Consider the following 18,938-nt stretch of genomic DNA (forward strand, 5'->3'; position numbering starts at 1 on the left):
GCCCGCCCCGCAGCGCCCGCCCCGCAGCGCCCGCCGCAACCCGGCCCGCGGCCCTCCGCCCGGCGCGGTCCCCGAGCGCGGCCCCTCCTCCCGAGCTCCCGGAGGGCGGCCGGGGCCGGTCTGCGCCGCACCGGGACCAACACTGGAAGGTTCACGGCGGACACGCGGCATCGGGCGCCTCTTCCGGCAGAAGACACACCAGCGGGACCCCGCCTCGCGCAGAAGGCAGCCCCGTGCGCGACCGGAGAGCGGAGGCACCCTCAGCGCCTTCGGCCGCCGCCTGCGCCGCGCCAACCTCCCCCGCGGGTCCGCCGCGGAGCGCGTTCCCGGCGGCCCCGCCCCCTCAGCCGTCGGGGGAGAGGGAGCGAAGGAGCAGGCGTGAGAATGGATACGCATGCTCAGTGCGGCGCCTCGCGCTCGCCCCAGGGCCTCTGAGTGACGCAAGCCAGAGAGTGGGCTTTTGGGAAATGTAGTTCCCGAGCCTCGGGGGTCACTGGTGCGCCGCCCTCCTGGGCCCGGAGCGGAACTTCAGCTCCCGGCTGGCAGGCGGGAGCGGGAGGAAACGCGAGGGAAGGGGCGGGGCACGCGGGAGAGGAGGAGGGCGGGGCCGGAGGGGTGAGCCTGGCGGAGGGGCGGGGCTCCAGCCGCCCAGCCGCCGCCGGCGGTCTGAGGGAGCCGGAGGCGCGGGATCGGAGAGGAACCTAGACGGCGGCGGGCGCACCTGGCGCGGTCGCGAGGGCTTTGGCCGCCCCGTTTGCAGGTTCCCTGCCCTCCGGCGGGACGCGGGAGAGCCCGGCGCGCGACGGGGGCGCGGGGTGGGGCTGGCGGGGGCGGCCAATGCGAAACTGGCTGGTGCTGCTGTGCCCGTGCGTGCTCGGGGCCGCGCTGCACCTCTGGCTGCGGCTGCGCTCCCCGCCGCCCGCGCGCGCCTCCGCCGCCCACCCCGCAGGTGAGGGCCGTGCCGCCGGGCGGGTCGCGGGCGGGCGTCGGGGGCACGGGCCGCGCCGCGGGCCCTGTCCAGCCGCGGGCGTTCAAGTCGGGCAAACTCGAGGGCGCTCCCGTCAGTGCGCGCCCCGCCGCCGTCCCCTCGCCTCTTCCTTCGCGGCGCCGAGCCGGTGCCCGCACCGCGAGCCCTGCTGCCGCCCGGGCCGGGCCGGAGCCGCCCGCCGGCCGGGAGCGGAGCCCCCGTGTCCTGCGGCCGCTGGCGGCTCGGCACCGGGTCTCTAGGTTCCGCCCCCAGCTGTCGGTCTCGCTCGGTCCGGACCGGGCTTTACTGCTGCGGGAATGTCCGCGCGCGTGTTGGAAGGTGGCTGGGCTTTGCTTTTAAGGAGCAACTTTGCTTCAGGAGTGGACTGCGTCTTGTATCTGTGAAACTGTGATGGGAGTCGGCCAAACAAGCCTGGACGCGAGCTCGGGCGGCGGCGGAGGCGCACCTGTGCGCTGGGCGCGTGGGAACGGCCGCGCGGGGGCTCGGGACCCCCGGGGGGGGGGGCTGCTTCCTGCTCGCGTCCCCTCGCGGACGGGACCCCGCCCGTGGCGGGTGCCCGCTGGGGCTGGTGGGTAGTGGCTTCCACCGCCCTGAGCACTGCTTAGGGTTTCCCGGTGTTTCTTTTTTAAGGTTGTGCCCTAGGACCTTTAAAAAAAAAACGCCTCGAAGGCTCTTTTAAAAATGAGGTAATCGTTTTCTTTTTTTAACTACGTGGGAATTTTTTTTTACCACTCTACCCCAAACAGCTGTTCCCTTGTCCAAAAGTTTTAAAAATTTGAATCGACTATTTGCGGTCCTGAGATGGAGCTATGCCTTAACTTGTAACAGAAAGTATAGAAACTAATTCGGCAGTCCTCAAAGCAATCTCATGGTTATATTTGGGCTTCTTTATGCTGCTAACAGCCTTTAAAATCTTTTATTATTAGACAAACCACAGGCTCTTTGAAAAGGCTGTTTGTGGCATCTGAATAAAGTACTAGTTAAACGACGTAGTGAAAGGGCAGTGTTACAGGGAATTTAACCTTTTAACAGGTTAGGACTTTTGGGCTTTGGGTTTTTGTAGACTGAGCTGAGGAAAGGGTGCCATGTATGTAATCTTTTTAACTTTTGCTGGGTTTTCATTTTACAGGTGTCTTTGTTGTTTTGTATGATTAGAGAGCTGTCCTGGAATTTTCTTGCAGAGAGTCCTTAGTATATTTATGACCTTAACAGTCACTTGGGCTCTGTAAACAAGCAAAACTCCGCCTTCAAGCTTAAAATTTACTGGGTCTTCCCCTCAGTTTCTTAGTTTGAGATGTTTGTCTCCCTCCCTGAGTGTTTGGGTGATGCCCCCATGCCACCCAGGTAGACCAGGCTGGATGACAGGAAACTGGGAGGTAGGCCCTGAAAAGGGACGGCTGAGGTGAGGACTCAGCACTAGTTATATAGATTTTACTTTAATGGATATTGTGTACCTGGTTAGAAAGTAAACTAGAGTTATTAAATCCAAATGAAACCTGACAGTCCTGATTTTCCTTATGTACTTTTGGTACTTTCAGAACTAAAAACAGCAGAAGCACCATGAGTGCTGAAATTTCCCACAACTCTCTTCCCCATTGTGTTGTCACCGTGTTTAAACTAAAATGTGGGCATTTTTGCATTTCACCCCCTAATGCCTTAAGCCTAAAGTAGGAGAGAAAACCCGATATTTTATGAAATGTTCTTCCCTTGAATTAACGTTATCAGACTTGTTTTTATTCTCTTTTTCTCTCCTGCCTCTTTGTCTCCAGTCTCATTAAGTCTGAGCAGTATTTTCTGAAAGGGAGATTTACTTTCCCTGAATGTTAAAAAAGGCCCTCTGACTTGCCGTTGATTCAGCACATATTTGCGAGTCTACTGTGTCCTGTTGTGGGTGTGGAGTTACAGCAGAATCAAGATAAAGTCCTTGCCTTCATGCAGTTTACAATTTAGAAGGGAGGACAGAACATAGGAAATAATTATTAAATATCACAGGGGTAGTGATAAGTGCTGCAGCAACAACAGAAAAGCAGTGTAAGAGGTTGGAGAATGCTGTGCTGCTGTTTTAAATAGAGAGGTCGGGGGAGGCCTCTGAAGAGGTGACAGTTGAGCACGGACCTGGATGAAGTGAGTCATGTTTGCACCTGGTACTTTTCTAATGCATTGACTCACTGGTGAAGAAGTAGGTCTCCTGTGAAATCCATGGAGGTGGAGACAGCCATTGGACTAGAGCATATAGTTAGATATAGGATATCTTGATTATAACATACTAGTTTGGGGTGATGCATTAGGAGGACTTTTTTAACGTTAATTTAGAAAAATGATTTGATCAAAAAAGGCTTCTCTGTCTAGGATATTTGGAAAAAAGCATATCCATTCAACAATTGCTTAGAGGGCTATGTCTCGTGCTAGATACATAGTCCCTGCTCTCCAGGTACTCACATTCTGTCTGATTAAAACAGACATGGGGCAAGTAGAGGCCAAAGACAAATTGAGCTTGTTCTGCAGTTTTGCCTGGGGCTGGTTCATCCAAAATAATCCCTATATGCTAATCTTGTCTGTGCTTGTTTCCTTATTTAGAAAATGATGACCTCAAGGGTTTTTGTGAAGATTCAATTAATAAAACAGCCAGAACAGTGCCTGATTCCTAGTAAACACTCCATGAATTTTAGAGGGGACGGCAGAATCGTGGTGGCTGATGCCTTTGCTAGTGAGGTGTGTTGGGAGGTGCTGAAATTGTCGAGGGCATGCTGGCAATGTGCATGATGATTGTCCATATTGATAGACCTGTGATGAACTTGTATGATTTCCTCATTTTCAGGATTTTTGCCTACTTGCGATAGATGTCCTCTGAGACCATGCACGTGAGATTGACAATTTTGGTCTGAGTTTTAATAATCCTTGGGCCTATTTGGAGCAATCAGTTTTGAAGTCAGTCTCCCATAGTCTTCAGTAAGCTTTTGGATGCCCAGTTTCAGTGCAGAGCCTTGTGCATTGCCAGACTCTCAGGATGTATGATGTATAAACAAAGACAAGGTCGTTGTGTAGGGATCTTCTGTAGGGTTTTAATTCTCGACACTGGATTTTGCTATATATCTGCCATCTAGAACAGTGAATATAGGAGGTGCTTAGTAATTTGAAGGAATGAATCAAGAGATTAAAACTGGGAAAGTATGAGTGAATTTGTCACTTACAGATCTTCTGTTCACATTCCATGATAACCTTATGTTCTAAGTTTTTTTCTTATAAACCACGTTCTTTGTAGGAAAGTTAGAAATTATTTAAGAAAAAAAGGAAAAATTATCTATACCAGACAGTTTTTGAATTCACATATAATAAATGTTTGGGGGAAATTAGTATTTTTTAAAATTTTTATTGATGTATAATATACATTCAGAAAAGTGCATGTAAATGTACAATTTGATATATTTTCACAAACTGAATACACCCAATTAATCAGCACCAAATTAAAAACAAGAAAACTACCAACAGTCAGAAGCTCCCTTCCTGCTCCATCCTCTCACTGCAGAGAGTGGTAACCCTGTCTTGATCTTTAATGGCAGAGATTTGCCTACATTTATATTTTATGTAAGTGGAGCCATGCAGTATGTACCTAATTCTTACAGCTCACTTGTCTTACTGAATATGATGTAGAACAATATTCCGTGATATGTTTGCAACATAATTTTAATGGCTATATAGTAGTCTAGCACATAGATAGACCAACCGTAATTTATTTACATAATCTTGTATTTGTACACTTACATAGTTTGCAGTTCACTTTTTTTTTAATAGAGAGAGAGAAACATCGATGTGAGAGAGCAACATTGATCAGCTGCCTCCCACACTCGCCCCAACTGGGAATTGAGCCCAGCCAGCACCCCCTGGTGCTCGGGACAATGCCCCAACCAACTGAGCCACACAGTGCAGGATGCGGTGGTTCATTATCAATAAAGTGACCCTATGATGAATATAGATCTTTTAGTGAGGTCCTGATTATTTCTTTAGAATATGTTCTTAGACCTGGAATTGCTGGACAAAAAGGTTGTACAGTTCTGAGGTATTTGCTGTGTATTGACAAATTATCCTGCAGAAGACTCTGCAAAATTACATTCTTACCAGCAGACAGGAGAGTAGCTATTTCCTTGAAATACTAATCATTTGGGTATCGTCACTTAAGATATTTGTCAGTGTGAATGTAGGAGAAAACTGTTATCTTACTGCTCTGATTCAAACTGTATTCCTAGTGAAATTGAACATTTTTTCCATAGGTTTGTAGGCTATTTGCATTGCTTCTATGAATTGTCATTGTCTTTTGTCACATGTTTATTTCTTAGTTTTTTCTCCTGTTTTCAGACACCAGCATCAAACTAGGTATCCTATACTTATAACAGCAGGCAAGGAAAGTATAGAGTCAAATTTTGGAAGGGGAGGTAGGAATGTGGGCTTTCTTACACAGGTGTTTATCAAGCATTCACTTTGGGTCTTATACCATGTAACACAGTACTCACCAGTCAGTGTCAGACTGATATACATTGATGGTATGTGGTAGAAGAAACCTATTTTTTAAAATTCAGATATAATTGAAATTATATTTCAGATGTACACCATAATGATTCCACATATATGTATATTGCAAAATGATCACTACAATATGTATAATTAACATCCATTACCGTACATGGTTAAAAAATTTTTTGCTTGTGATGAGAACTTTTAGGATTTACTCTCTGAGCAACTTTCAGATATTCAAATAATATTAATTATAGTCACCATTCATATATTACATCCTATGGCTTATTTATTTTATAACTGGAAGTTTGTACCTTTTGACCATCTTCACTCATTTTGCCCACCCCCACTCCCTGCCTCTGGCAACCACCCATATGTTCTATCACTAATACCAAGTATACAAGTTCAGTGGTTTTGTTTGTTTGTTTTAGATTCTACATATAAGTTAGATCATACTGTATTTGTCTTTCTCTGCCTGACTTATTTCACTTAGCTTAATGTCCTCAAGGTCTATCCTTGTTGTCAGATATGGCAAGTTTTCATTCTTTCTTATGCCTGAATAATATTACATTGTGTATATGTAACCTATTTTCTTTATCTATTCACCCATTGATGGACACTTAGGTTATCTCTGTGTCTTGGCTATTGTAAATGAACATGAGTGCATATATCTTTTCAAGTTAGTGTTTTTATTTCCTTCAGATAAATATCCAGAAGTAAAATTGCTATTTTTTAAGTTTTTGAGGAACTGGTATGGTGGCTACACCAATGTTTCAATCACACCAATGTTACCCTTTTCCCACAGGCTCGCCATTTGTTATTTCTTGTCTTTTGGTAATAGTTATTCTGACAGGTGTGAGGTGATAGTTCATTGTGGTTTTGATTTGCATTTCCCTCATGTCTAATGATGTTGAACATCTATCTTTTCCTATACCTGTTGGCCCTGTGTATGTCTTCTTTGGGTGTATGTCTATTCAGATCCTCTGCCCATTTTTATTTTATTTTTATTTTTATTTTTGGCTTAAGCAAAGTATTTATTTCTCTCTCTTGTCCACAAAGTCTGAGATAGAAGGTACAGAAAAGACATGGGGTAAGGTGAGCTCTCTGAGCATCATGGACCAAGGCTCCTCTCTTCCTGCTTCATCATTTTGTTACTAGACAGGAACCAGGCCGAGAGCAGGTCTGCCTCTGGCTGGCCTGTGGTGTGTGGGTTCTTGACTTCATGTGGGAAAGATTTCACAGCACAAGGCCAGGTGCTTTTGAGAACACGTTTACTAAAGGGGGGGATTGTGAAACAAAGGAAGGACTTAGGGTAGAAGAAGCAACAGAAGAGAGTCTAGGCAGGGCTGCTTTGGCTCTCCAGAAATTCCAGAGGAACCCGGCCAGGCGTGGCTCAGCGGTTTAGCTTTGATCTAGGATCCAGGCGATTGGGGTTCGATTCCTGGTCAGGGCACATGCCTGGGTTGTGGGCTCAGTCAATGACTCTCTCATCATTGATGTTTCTGTCTCTCTCTCCCTCTCCTTTCCTCTCTCTGAAATCAATAAAGATATATTTTTTTAAAAATTAAAAAAAGAAAAGAAATTCCAGAGGAAAGAAGTAAGCCAAGAGGTCCAAGTTGTCGGCAGAGTAGGTAGAAGCTACACTCCTGGACCAAACTTGAATTACAACTAAGTTATAGAACAATCATCCTGAATAACCAACTGAAGACTACCTGAAGAGAAATCTTATAACCAAAGATTTACAGAAGAAGCCACATCAAGACTGGTAGGAAGGGTGGAAATGTGTAAAGGGCTGGCCCCGCACCCATAGTCAGTGGCTGAGGTTCTGAAGGGATAGATCAGCTGCAAGGGTTCCCCTGTGGGTCTAAATCCCAAACCAGGCTCCTGAGCCCAGAGCACCAGAGCTGGGAAGAGGAACCTACATATTATCTGGCTCTGAAAAGCAGTGGGATTTCTGCCAGGGAGGGATGAGAGCCCACTTGAGACACAGGTACCCTCTGAAAGGGCAACAAAATTTCCTATGCAGCCACTCACCCAGGGCTACAGAAGAGAGAGGGTGAAGTGGACTAGAATCACGTGAGGAGAGAGAGGGTTTTGTGGCTCTGGGGGGAGAGCTGAGGTACAGCTGCCAGAATCTCTGTCCTAAGTCATTCTCCCATATCCAAAACACCATCTTTTTTGAGTGGAACATTCCTCTCTGTGCAACATCAGCTGGGGGGAAGTAATTGGCCCACCATGCAGAGCTTACGCCTTGCTGAGGAGGTCAGCCAGAGGCTCTTTGAGTAACTGAGCCTAACAGGCAGATGGCAGGCGGGGTGGATCTCGGGGTGCCTTGGGACTTTTGCTGACCTGCCCCTAGGCCCAGTGATAGTAAAAGCCAGCCTTGGTGCCCAATTTGGTCCTTTCCACATGCATCCAGACCCAGCAGAGGCAGCCACAAACTGTGTATTGCTTGTAGCTCCAAGCAGGTTGCAGAGGGCCAGTCACAGGCAGCTTCTGACATTGGCCTGCATTGAGTCCCTCCCAAGAGGCCTAGAACCAACGTACCCAGTAGCCAGCTTCAGACAACATCTGAGCAGGATCTAATAAGCTTCATAAGTGGTGTATCCAAAGGGAAATCTCAGCTGGCACAAAACCCTACTGAGACTGATTCCATTCCCTGTTGTTAGCACCTGTAGAGCAGCTTGCATGCCATGGTTGGGTTGAGCCTCACAGTCAGCCAGCATAAGGGTTGATCCCACACACAAATTGGCCGATAGTAGTAAAAAATCAATTATTACAGGAGGGCCCACATGACCCACATAAGGGTCATTCCTGGAGCACCCGGCTCAGGTGATCAAGGAGACTGCACCACTGGACCCCACAGGACACCTACTACATAAGGCCACCCCACAAAGACTGGGACTCACAGCAGATCTACCTAATACATAGAAACAAATACAAAGAGGCAGGCAAAATGGGGAGACAAAGAAACAGGCCGAAATGAAAGCACGGGAGAAATTTCTAGAAAAGAGCTAAATGAAATGGAGGCAAGCAATCAGATACAGAGTTAAAAAAAATGGTTGTAAGGCTGCTCAAGGAACTTAGTGAGACCTACAGTGGCATGAAAAGGGACATAGAAACCATAAAAAAGGACCAGTCAGAAATGAAGGATATAATATCTGAAATGAAGAATACACTAGAAGGAATAAGCAGGAGGTTGGATGAAGCAGAGGAACTAGTCAGTGATTTTGAAGACAAGGTAGGAAAAAACACCCAACCAGAGCAGCAAAGAGAAAAAATCCCCCCCCCCCCACAAAAAAATGAGAGTTTAGACAACTTTTGGGACAACATGAAGTGTAACAACATCCACATCATAGGGATACCAGAAGGAGAAGAGGGCAAGATTTCCAGAATCTGTTTGAATAAATAACTGAAAACTTCCCTAACCTGGTGAAGGAGAAAGACACACAAGTCCAGTTATTACAGAGAGTCCCAAACAAGATGAATTCAAAAGAGGGCCACACCAAGAGATATCATAATTAAAATGGCAAAAATTAAGGACAAAGAGAGAATCATAAAAGCTGCAGGAGGAAGTTACCTATAAGGGAGCTCCCCCATAAGACTAACAGCTGGTTTCTCAACAGAAACATTTCAGGCCAGAAGGGACTGGCATAAAGTATTCAAAGCAATGAAAAATAAGGGCCTACCAACAAGATACTTTACCCAACAAGGCTATCATTTAAAATTGAAGAATTAAAAAGCTTCCCAGACAGGAAAAAACTAAAGGAGTTCATTACCACCAAATGAGTATTGTAAGAAATGTTAAAGAACCTTCTTTAAGAAGATGATAAATAAAAAAACAGGAACATGGTTTAAAGAATAAAATGGCAATAAATACCTATCCATAATCACTTTAAATGTAAATGGCTTAAATGATCCAATTAAGTTGAATGGATAAGAAAACATGACCCATCCTGTCTATAAGAGACTAACCTCAGTACAAAAGATACAGACTAAAAGTAAAGGTATGAAAAAAAAGGTATTTCATGCAAATGGCATGGGAAAAGAAAAGCTGGGGTTGCAATACTTATATCTGAGAAATGGACCAAAACAAAGAAGAGACAAAGAAGGACACTACCTAAGGATAAAGAGAACAATCCAACAGGAGGATGTAACCCTTGTAAAAATTTATCCACCCAACCTAGGAGCACCTAAGTATGTAAAGCAAATCTTGAACATAAAGGGAAAGATTGACAGTAATACAGTCATAGTAGGGGATTTAAACACCCTGTTGACATCAATGGATAGATCTTCCATACAGAAAATCAACAAAGAAATGGTGGCCTTAAATCACACACTAGGTTATATGGATATAATTGATATTTTCAGAGCATTTCAGCCCAAAGCAGCAAAATCTTTTTTCTCAAGTGCACATGGAATATTTTCTAGAATAGACCACATGTTAGGACACAAGTCTCAATAAATTTAAGAAGACTGAAATCATATCAAACATCTTCTCTAACCATAATGTTATGAAACTAGAACTCAATCACAAGACAAAAACTGAAAAACACAAAAAGACATGGAGGCTAAATAACATGTTATTTAAACAATGAGTGAGTTAACAATGGGATCAAGGAAGAAATCATAAGAAATCTTGAAACACATGAAAATGAGAACAAAACACCCCAAAATCTATGGGACACACAAAAGCAGTCCTAAAAGGACTATTTCAAGAAAAAAGAAAAAGTTCAGATAAACAGTTTTAACTTGACACTTAAAGGAACTTGACAAAGAACAACAAATAAAGCCCAAAGTGAGTAGAAGGTAGGAAATAATAAAGATTAGGTCATAAATAAATGATACAGAGTCTAAAGAGACAATACAAAAGATCAAAACCAAGAGCTGGTTATTTGAAAAGATAAACAAGATGGACAAACTTTTAACCAGACTAAAAAAAAAAAGAGAACCCAAATAAGTAATATCAGAAATAAAAGAGGAACAAAAATAAAATGAAAGATGCTCAACATCACTAATCATCAGAGAAATGCAAATTAAAACCACAATGAGATCACCTCACACCTGTCAAGAGTGGCTGTCATCAATAAATCACACAAGTGTAGAGAGTATGTGGAGAAAAGGGACCCTCCTGCATTACTGGTAGGAATGCAGATGGTTGTACCTACTGTGGAAGGCAGTATAGAGTTCCCTTACTTGGCCTTACGACCTAGCAATTCCACTTCTGGGAATGTATCCTAAGAAACCCAAAACACTAATTTGAAAGAATATATGCACCCCTATGTTTATTGCAGCGGTATTTACAACAGCCAAGATTTGGAAGCAGTCCAGGTGCCCATCAGTAGATGAGTGGATTAAAAAGGCTGTGGTACATTTATCCAGTGGAATACTACTTGACCATAAAAAAGAAGGAAATTTTATTCTTTGCCAGAGCATGGATGGACCTGGAGAGTATTATGCTAAGTGAAATAAGCCAGTCAGAAAGACAGGTACTGTATGATATCCCTCATGTGGAATCGACTAAACAAAATGAACTAACAAGCAAATAGAGAAAGAGACTCCTAGATAGAGAGCAGGTTGACAGCTGGGGGGCAGGGGGAGCAGCTGGGTTGGGGAGTGTGAAGGGATTGAGAAAAAAGGGAAAATAGTCATGGACATGGACAACAGTGTGGTGATTGCTACAAGGTGATTGCTAAGAGGGTAGGTGGACTAGGATAAAGGGGGGAATAATGGTGATGGAAGGAGACTTGACTTGGGATGGTGAACACAATACAGTGTACATACGATGTGTTGTGGAATTGTGCACCTGAAACGTATAATTTTGTTAACCAGTGTCACCCCAATAAATTCAATAAAAGGGAAAAATTTTAAGAAGGTTAGAGATGTATTATTCAAAAATATATTATTTTCTCAGTCTTAGGAAACTGTAATTAAAAAAAAAGTGAGCCAAGGCAGGGCTCCTCTCAGCTCACTGAAAAGTCAGGGAAAGCAGGCCTTGGAGACAGGTTCAGAGGGTTGGCCTCACAAGCTGCCACTGTCTGCTGCTCCCCTGGTTGCAAGTCTCGTGGGGACCCTTAGAATTTAGGAGAGAAAAGTAAAGATACACTCCTGAGAGGGAAGAGAAGGGAAGGCAGGTCCTGAGAGGGAGAGCAAACCCTCTGCCCATTTTAAATTGAATTGTTGTGGGGTTTGTTTGTTTTTGTTTGAGTTGTATGAGTTCCTTATATTAATTTTAAATATTAACCCCTTATCAGATACATGATTTACAAATTTTCTCTCCCACTCAGTAGGTTACCTTTTCATTTGCTGTGGTTTCCTTTGCTGTGCAGAAACTTTAGTTTGGTGTAGTCCCACTTGTTTATTTTTGCTTGTGTTGCCTTTGTGTTTGGTGTCTAATACAGAAAATCATCAGCAAGGCCAATGTCAAGGAGCTTACTGCCTATGTTTTCTAGTAGGAGTTTTGTGGTTTCAGGTCTTATGTTCATATCTTTAATCCATTCTGAATTGCTTTTTGTGTATGGTGTAAGGTAGTGTTTCAGTTTTATTCTTTCGCATGTATCTGTCCAGTTTTCCCAGAACCATTTATTGAAGAGACTTTTTCCCCCGTTGTATGTTCTTTGTTCCTTTGTAATAAATTAATTGACCACATATACGTGAGTTTCCCCATGGACTATTTATTCTGTTCCATTGATCTACCTATTTTTATGCTAATACCAGTTTTGATGACTGTACCTTTGTAATACAGTTTGAAATCAGGGTGTATGGCGCCTCCAGCCAAGATTGCTTTGGCCATTCAGAGTCTTTTGTGGTTCCATACAAATTTTAGGATTGTTGGTTATATTTCTATAAAAATTGCCATTGGAATTTTGATAGAAATTGCGTTGAATCTGTGAGATTGCTTTGGGTAATATGAACATTTTCACAATATTTCTTGCAACCCATGAGCACAGAATATCTTTCCACTTATTTGTGTCTTCAGTTTCTTTTATCAGTGCCTTATAGTTTTCAGTGTACAAGTCTTTCACCTCCTTGGTTAAATTTATTCCTAGGTATTTTATTCTTTTTGATGTATTTATAAATAGGATTATTTTCTTAATTTTTTTTCTGATAGTTTGTTAGTGTATAGAAATACAACTGATTTTTGCCAGTATACAAAAATGATTTTGTATCCTACAACTTTACTGAATTCATTTACTAATTCTAACAGTTTTTTGGTTGAGTCTTTAGAAACCTGTTTTTCAGTTTATGTAGAAGTAAACGTTCCCTCAAAAGCCCAAATCTGCCATGTACCCTCTTCTGTGAGAGGAGAAATGCTTGTGAAGTGAAGCAGTTCAACAGAAGCAGTTTAGACATGGCTGGAGGCAGGAAGGGTTGGCAGGGGCAGAGACAGGTGGAGTGAGAACAGAAGGTAGTTTACAGCCATAATCCATGGGATTTTCTCGTGCCTCGTGGTTATCGCCATGTTTAATTATTTGTGATTTATTTTTAGAAAATGCTTGTTTGATTTGGAGTCATATGAGAAGTCAGGGAGGAGCCATTAGGACACCCTTGTAATGGCCCAGGTGAAAGAGAAAAGTCTGAACTGAAGCAGTGGCTGGAATTAATGACGAGAAAGGGATTCATTTGAGAAATTGTTCATGAAGATTTTATCATCAGGAAAGGGTTAAATTATGTTTCGTGTGATCCATTTTTAAAAGATTTATTTTGATTATCCATCAAAACAAGGTAGTGATGTTTAGCCTTTAAAGGGATGTTTCACTTATTCTGAAATTGCACTTTGTGTAGCAACCTTGTTTTCTGATGTCAGATAAATGAGATATTTAGGCTTTTTGCTCTTCTACAGCTTTTAATCTTTTGAGAAGACATTTTGAAATAGGTGAAATAGAGTATTTTCTGGTATTCGTTTTCTCTGATTAGGAAACTGAGGTACAAGGAATTTAAATAATTTCTTACTGATACTATCTATGCAGTATGTTGACTATGGAATTAGTGTCAGATATGTCCGGTTACTACAGTTGTCTCCCTCCTGTCACAAAAATGTACTTACTATTAATATTTCTCTGTGAAGGAGGAGCATGAGGTATCATTACAAATATTACATAAGCATTTAAATTACTCTTCAAATTCACACTCATTTAGGGTTAGTCTAAATTCTGAGTCTAAATTCTGATCTTTTACCCATAACACCGGTTCAAGAGGTGAGTTAGTGATGAGTGAATCACTGAAAATACTGGTGAGCACTTAAATTTTTTAAATTCATGGCCCAGGAACATATTTTTCTCAGGTATAACTATATAATGAACTATATAACTATGTAACTATATAAATATAGTTACACATATAGTAGCTATATAAATATAGTTATACATATAGTAGCTATATAAACATAGTTATACATATAGTAGCTAATAAATATAGTTATACATATAGTAGCTATATAAATGTCGTTATACATATATAGTAGCTATATGGTTATACATATAGTAGCTATATAAATATAGTTATACATATAGTTATATAGTTCATTATGTAGTTATATCTGAGAAAAATATGTTCCTGGGCTGTGAATTTAAAAAATTAAAGTGCTCACCAGTATTTTCAGCGATTCACTCATCACTAATTCACCTCTTGAACTGGTGTTATGGGTAAAAGATCAGAATTTGGACTCGGATGACCTGCAGAAGCTTCATGGCTATGGAGTAGAATAGGGATGAAGAATGCAGGTAGGTTGCTGGGCTTAAACCTTAGCCCAGCCATTTGCTAGCTGCTTGAGTAAGGGGAAGTTACTAAATTCTGTGTGTTTCATTGTGTGTATAACAAGGAGCCTAAACTCCCTGCCTCATAGGATTGTGAACCCTAAATGATACTCTGCATGCAAAGCATTAAAATGATACTCTATACACAGTACTTAGTACATAGGAGGTGTTCGATAAATATGGCCTGTTAATAAATAAGCAAGCTTAATCCGTGAAAATCTGGATTTACATTAAAGATAAATTGTGCCGTTTTAGAAGAATTTGTTTTAGTGCAAGATTCATGGTACAGTGAAGTAAGTATCTCTTCCATTTAGAATTGAAGTACCTTTTAAGAAACATGCTTATTATGGAAAATAAAGTATCTACACAAAAATTCATGTATTCCTTTAGTTGTTACAATGTAATGCCCTTAAATTATCCTATTAGAAGAATCTGTCCCCAGATTTGTTTTTTTATTATTTTAATTCGTCCTTTGAAAAAAAATGTCAACATGTTTTGTTGTCTTTTGACTGAATACTTAGATCCTGTGGCACATAAAAACATTGCATTTATGGTAGTAAAGATCTCTGGCCTTCAGTAATTTATTGTTGGAAACATTTTTGGATCAGTTCCCACCATTGGAGAAAGAGATGAAATGGATCCCTCATCAGAGCTATTTATAAGCCCATGGCTCTCAAGCTTTGAAACTGATGACAAAAAAAAGACAAAGTATCTTTCCCTTCTGTCTTCTTTCTAAGGACACATTTTTAAAATGTAATCTTGCCCATTAGACCTTATGACAGTAAAAAATGAGCCATTTGCATGACTTGTCACTTGATTTTTTTTTTTCTAGAAATGTTGCTTTCCCTCCTTTATTCTTTTGAATATTTAGTAAGTGATAAAGGGTTTGCTGGCTGTAGAATTTATTGATGTTAATAAGGGTTCTACTTCCCAGCACGGGAGTCTTTCAGCTTCATCTCCCAAACCTATTAACTTATATTAAGGTAGGACTTCACCTTTGAAAGTATATTTTTGTTGTTGTTAGTTGCCTACTATTTGCCTGGTCCCAAAACCAGGACCTTTATACACATTATCTCATTTAATTTACAACTCCATGAGAAGTATTGTTTTGCCCATTCATAGTTAGGGAAACTGAGGGTTCAAGGAGTTAAGTAACTTTTATAAGTAATGTGAAAGAGCCAGGATTCTGACTGTGGCCTGATTGACTCTTACTGCCCACTGTTCTATAGTTCATGCCACAGTGCCTTTCCAAACTGGTTCTTGTTTTAAACATCCTGTTTGTTCTGAAGAATTTATTTACTTACATGAGCATGAGTACATGTGGAAGACACCAAAGTGTTAGTAGTAGTTATCTCGGGATGGTTGGTTTATGGGTGCTTTAAAATTTATTTCTCCTTTCTATTTATTTGTATTTTCTACAGACATGAGCATATATTTATATTGTTTTGTAATAAAAATTTTTATGTTACACATTGAACTTAGTAATTGAGATGTGACATGCCTAATTTGTTGTTGCTTATTTCTAGATCAATCGACCCTGTTTCCTCAGTTGAAATCTAGTCACTTTGATGTGGTAGTTGGTGTGTTGTCAGCTCGCAATAACCATGAACTTCGAAATGTGATCAGAAGCACCTGGCTGAAACATTTAATACAACATCCTGCACTAAGTCAACGGTAGGTTTTCTGAGTTGGCACCTTGTGGGATTTACTGAGCAAGAAAGAGATGAGTAGTCAGAGATGTTAATTCAGACATGTCGCCTCTTTTCCTGGGAGAAATGGGTATTTCGTTTTGCTTTTCTCCTTACAGTTGAGCCCCAAAGTAAGTTTAACCAGGGTTTTAAGTCAAAAGATAATCGGAGGAGAATATAGTCATTGGTTAATAGACCTACTATTTATAGACCCCTAGTTTGTTTGCTTGGGTTTTGTTTTTTATTCTCACCCAAGAATATTTTTTTCATTGCTCTTCTGAGACAGTGGGGGGGGGGGGGGGGAGAGAAAGAGAGCGAGAGGGAGAGGGAGAGGGAGAGGGAGAAACATCAATGTGAGAGACACATTGATTGGTTGCCTCATGCTTGGGGCCGGGGATCGAGCCTGCAACCGAGGTATGTGCCCTTGAAACCTGGAACCCTTCAGTCCACCCGCCAACTCTTTAACCACTGAGCCAAACCGGCTAGGGCTGCTTGGGTTTTTTTGTTTGGTTGCTTTTGTGTGTGTGGGGGGAGGGGGGGATTTGGTTTAGAATAGCAGTTCTGTAGACTTTTTAGTTGTGATCTGCTGTGTGAGTAATCCACCATGCTCTTCCTGACCACCCTTCCAGGGTGGAGCATTGGTAGCACATGCCAGGTTGACATTAGATGGCTTGGTTAGTGGTTAGGAGCCGGAGGCTTTTGTCTTCTCAGTGAGACCAACCTCTGAAGATTATGTAGCGAGGCATTAGTGGGAGAGAAGCTAGAAGGTTGCGCTTCGGGTTATGTGCAGACACGTAGGTGATAAGCAGAGAAGGGCCCTCTCAGGATTGCATTAAACTGTCACACTTGTGACTGAGTAGCTATACAGGTGAATTGCAGTTGTGAATTTTCTTGTCACCAGCAGTGAACATTTATAGATTTCCTGTCTTATTCATAGCAGCTTTCATTCCTTTTCAAGACAGGTTTCTTTAGTTCATGGTCACAGTGATAATGGAACCTATTACCCAGCAAATGAGAGGCCTCCGACTTACCACCACTATCAGAACCCCTCCAACACCTGCTCTTCCTGTGTAGCCTTTCCCGTCTCAGAAAATAATAGCCCTGCTCTGCCAGTTGCTCAAACCCAAACCTTGGTGTTTGTGTTGTGAATGGGGAAGTAAGTCCCCCTTGTGGGGTCTTTAAGAATCAATCCACCATGTCCACAGAAATCACATTGGGAGAGGCATATGAAATTAAAGGATTATGATACTCAGGTCCTAGAGAGGGAGGCACAGCACACCATGCAGGGGCCATAGGAAAGGAGCGTCTAGGGAGTGGGCTCAGCTGGGCAAGTAGGGAGCTGACAGAGTGAGGACCTATGGGAAGGCACCTTTATTGGGGGTCATGTTGGAGTATACAGTTGACCCTTGAACAACAGGTATCTGAACTGCGCAGGTCCACTTATACATGGATTTTTTTTCAACAAATACTGTAAGCGTATTTTCTCTTCCTTATGATTTTTTTTTTTTAATATATCTTTATTGATTTCAGAGAGAGGAAAGGAAAAGGAGAGAGAGAGATAGAAACATCAATGATGAGAGAATTGTCATTGATTGGTCGCCTCCTGCATGCCCCCGACTGGGGATCGAGCCCGCAACCCGGGCATGTGCCCTGACCAGGAATTGAACCCTGATCGCCTGGATCCTCGGTCAATACTCAGCCGCTGAGCCATGCCTGGCCAGGCTGATTTTCTTAATAACATTTTTCTAGTTTCCTTTATTGTAAGAATGCAGTATATAATACATATAACATATAAAGTATGTGTTAATTGACTGTTTATGTTATTGTTGAGGTTTCCAGTCAACAGTAGGCTATTAGTAGTTAAGTTTTGGGGGTGTCAAAGGTTATATATGGATTTTCGACTGCACTGGGATCACCATTCCTAACCCTGCATTGTTCAGGGGTCAGCTGTACAAGCAAAAGGTGCAAGGGGATCTTATTGTTGTGTTTGAATGTCACTGTCACAGCCAGGGGAGGGCAACAAGGGGAACCTTTGGCAGGAACCAGCCTAACGATGCTGATCACTTGGGTGGGACGCTCACAGCCTGTTTGTGAAGATGTTGAGGCATCAGGGAAATAGGAAGTTCTAAAAATCTACCATATGGTATTATCTTTATTCTTTCTCTCCCATGCCACATCCAGTCCATCAGCATATCTTCTTGGTGCTACCTTTAGATTTACTACTATGGTTAGAGCTACCATCCTGGCCTAGGCTTATTACCTCTCACCTGGATTATTACAGAGGCCTCCTCATCTAAATTTGCTCCTTGTACCTTTGATCCTCTATGTTTATTTTCCATACAGCAGCCAGAATGATCCTTTTATAATTAGTCAGTTATGTCAGTTTTTTACTCATACCTCTCCATTGACTTCTTTTATTGCTCAGAGTGAAATATCAAGTCTTTATTGTGGTCTTTGACCTTATCTGCATCTACTTCTCCCTCTTGGCCACCTTACTGTACTTTCAGTGCACTGCATGAGCTCTGGCCTCAGGGCCTTTGCACTTGCCCTGCCTGTTCCACTCTTCCACTGGATATCCTCATGGCTCACTTTCTCAATTTCTTCAGGTCTGCTTAGATGCTATCATACCAGGCAGACCCACATTAAATAGCACTCCACCCCTATTCCACCTCTGTTTCCCCTTACTTGGCTTTCTTTCTCTTTTTTTAATATCTCAGTTTTATTATTTTTAATATGTTTTTTACCACCATTTATCCCCCCTACACCCTCTTCCACCTCCACCCACACCCTCTATTTTTCTTTATAATGCTTATCACCAGCTAGCACGTGCATTATATTTAGTTGAACATTTATAAATTGCCTTTCCCCACTGTAATATAACTTTCAGGAGAATAGGAGCTTCAGCCTTTTTTGATTGATGTATATTTCCCAGTACCTATACCCTAACCTGGCATGAGTTAGGCACTCAGCAGCTGTTGAGGGGTGACTCAGGACTGA

At 42.3% G+C, this 18,938-nt stretch overlaps 1 protein-coding gene across 1 annotated transcript in view; it reads left to right on the top strand.

Annotated features, from left to right (window-relative positions):
- The first annotated feature begins 808 nt into the window (after window positions 1-808).
- The window catches only part of B3GALNT2 (beta-1,3-N-acetylgalactosaminyltransferase 2), a 57,054-nt gene continuing 38,924 nt past the window's right edge, over window positions 809-18,938 (top strand). Inside the window, exons 1-2 of the mRNA XM_087829069.1 lie at window positions 809-949; window positions 15,780-15,927. Of these exons, the coding sequence (XP_087685195.1) occupies window positions 838-949; window positions 15,780-15,927 (260 nt within the window). The 5' untranslated portion in view covers window positions 809-837. The remainder of the gene's footprint in view (window positions 950-15,779; window positions 15,928-18,938) is intronic.

Source organism: Miniopterus natalensis, chromosome 21 (assembly GCF_054644295.1).
Source record: "Miniopterus natalensis isolate mMinNat1 chromosome 21, mMinNat1.hap1, whole genome shotgun sequence".
In the NCBI taxonomy this organism is placed as follows: domain Eukaryota; kingdom Metazoa; phylum Chordata; class Mammalia; order Chiroptera; family Miniopteridae; genus Miniopterus; species Miniopterus natalensis.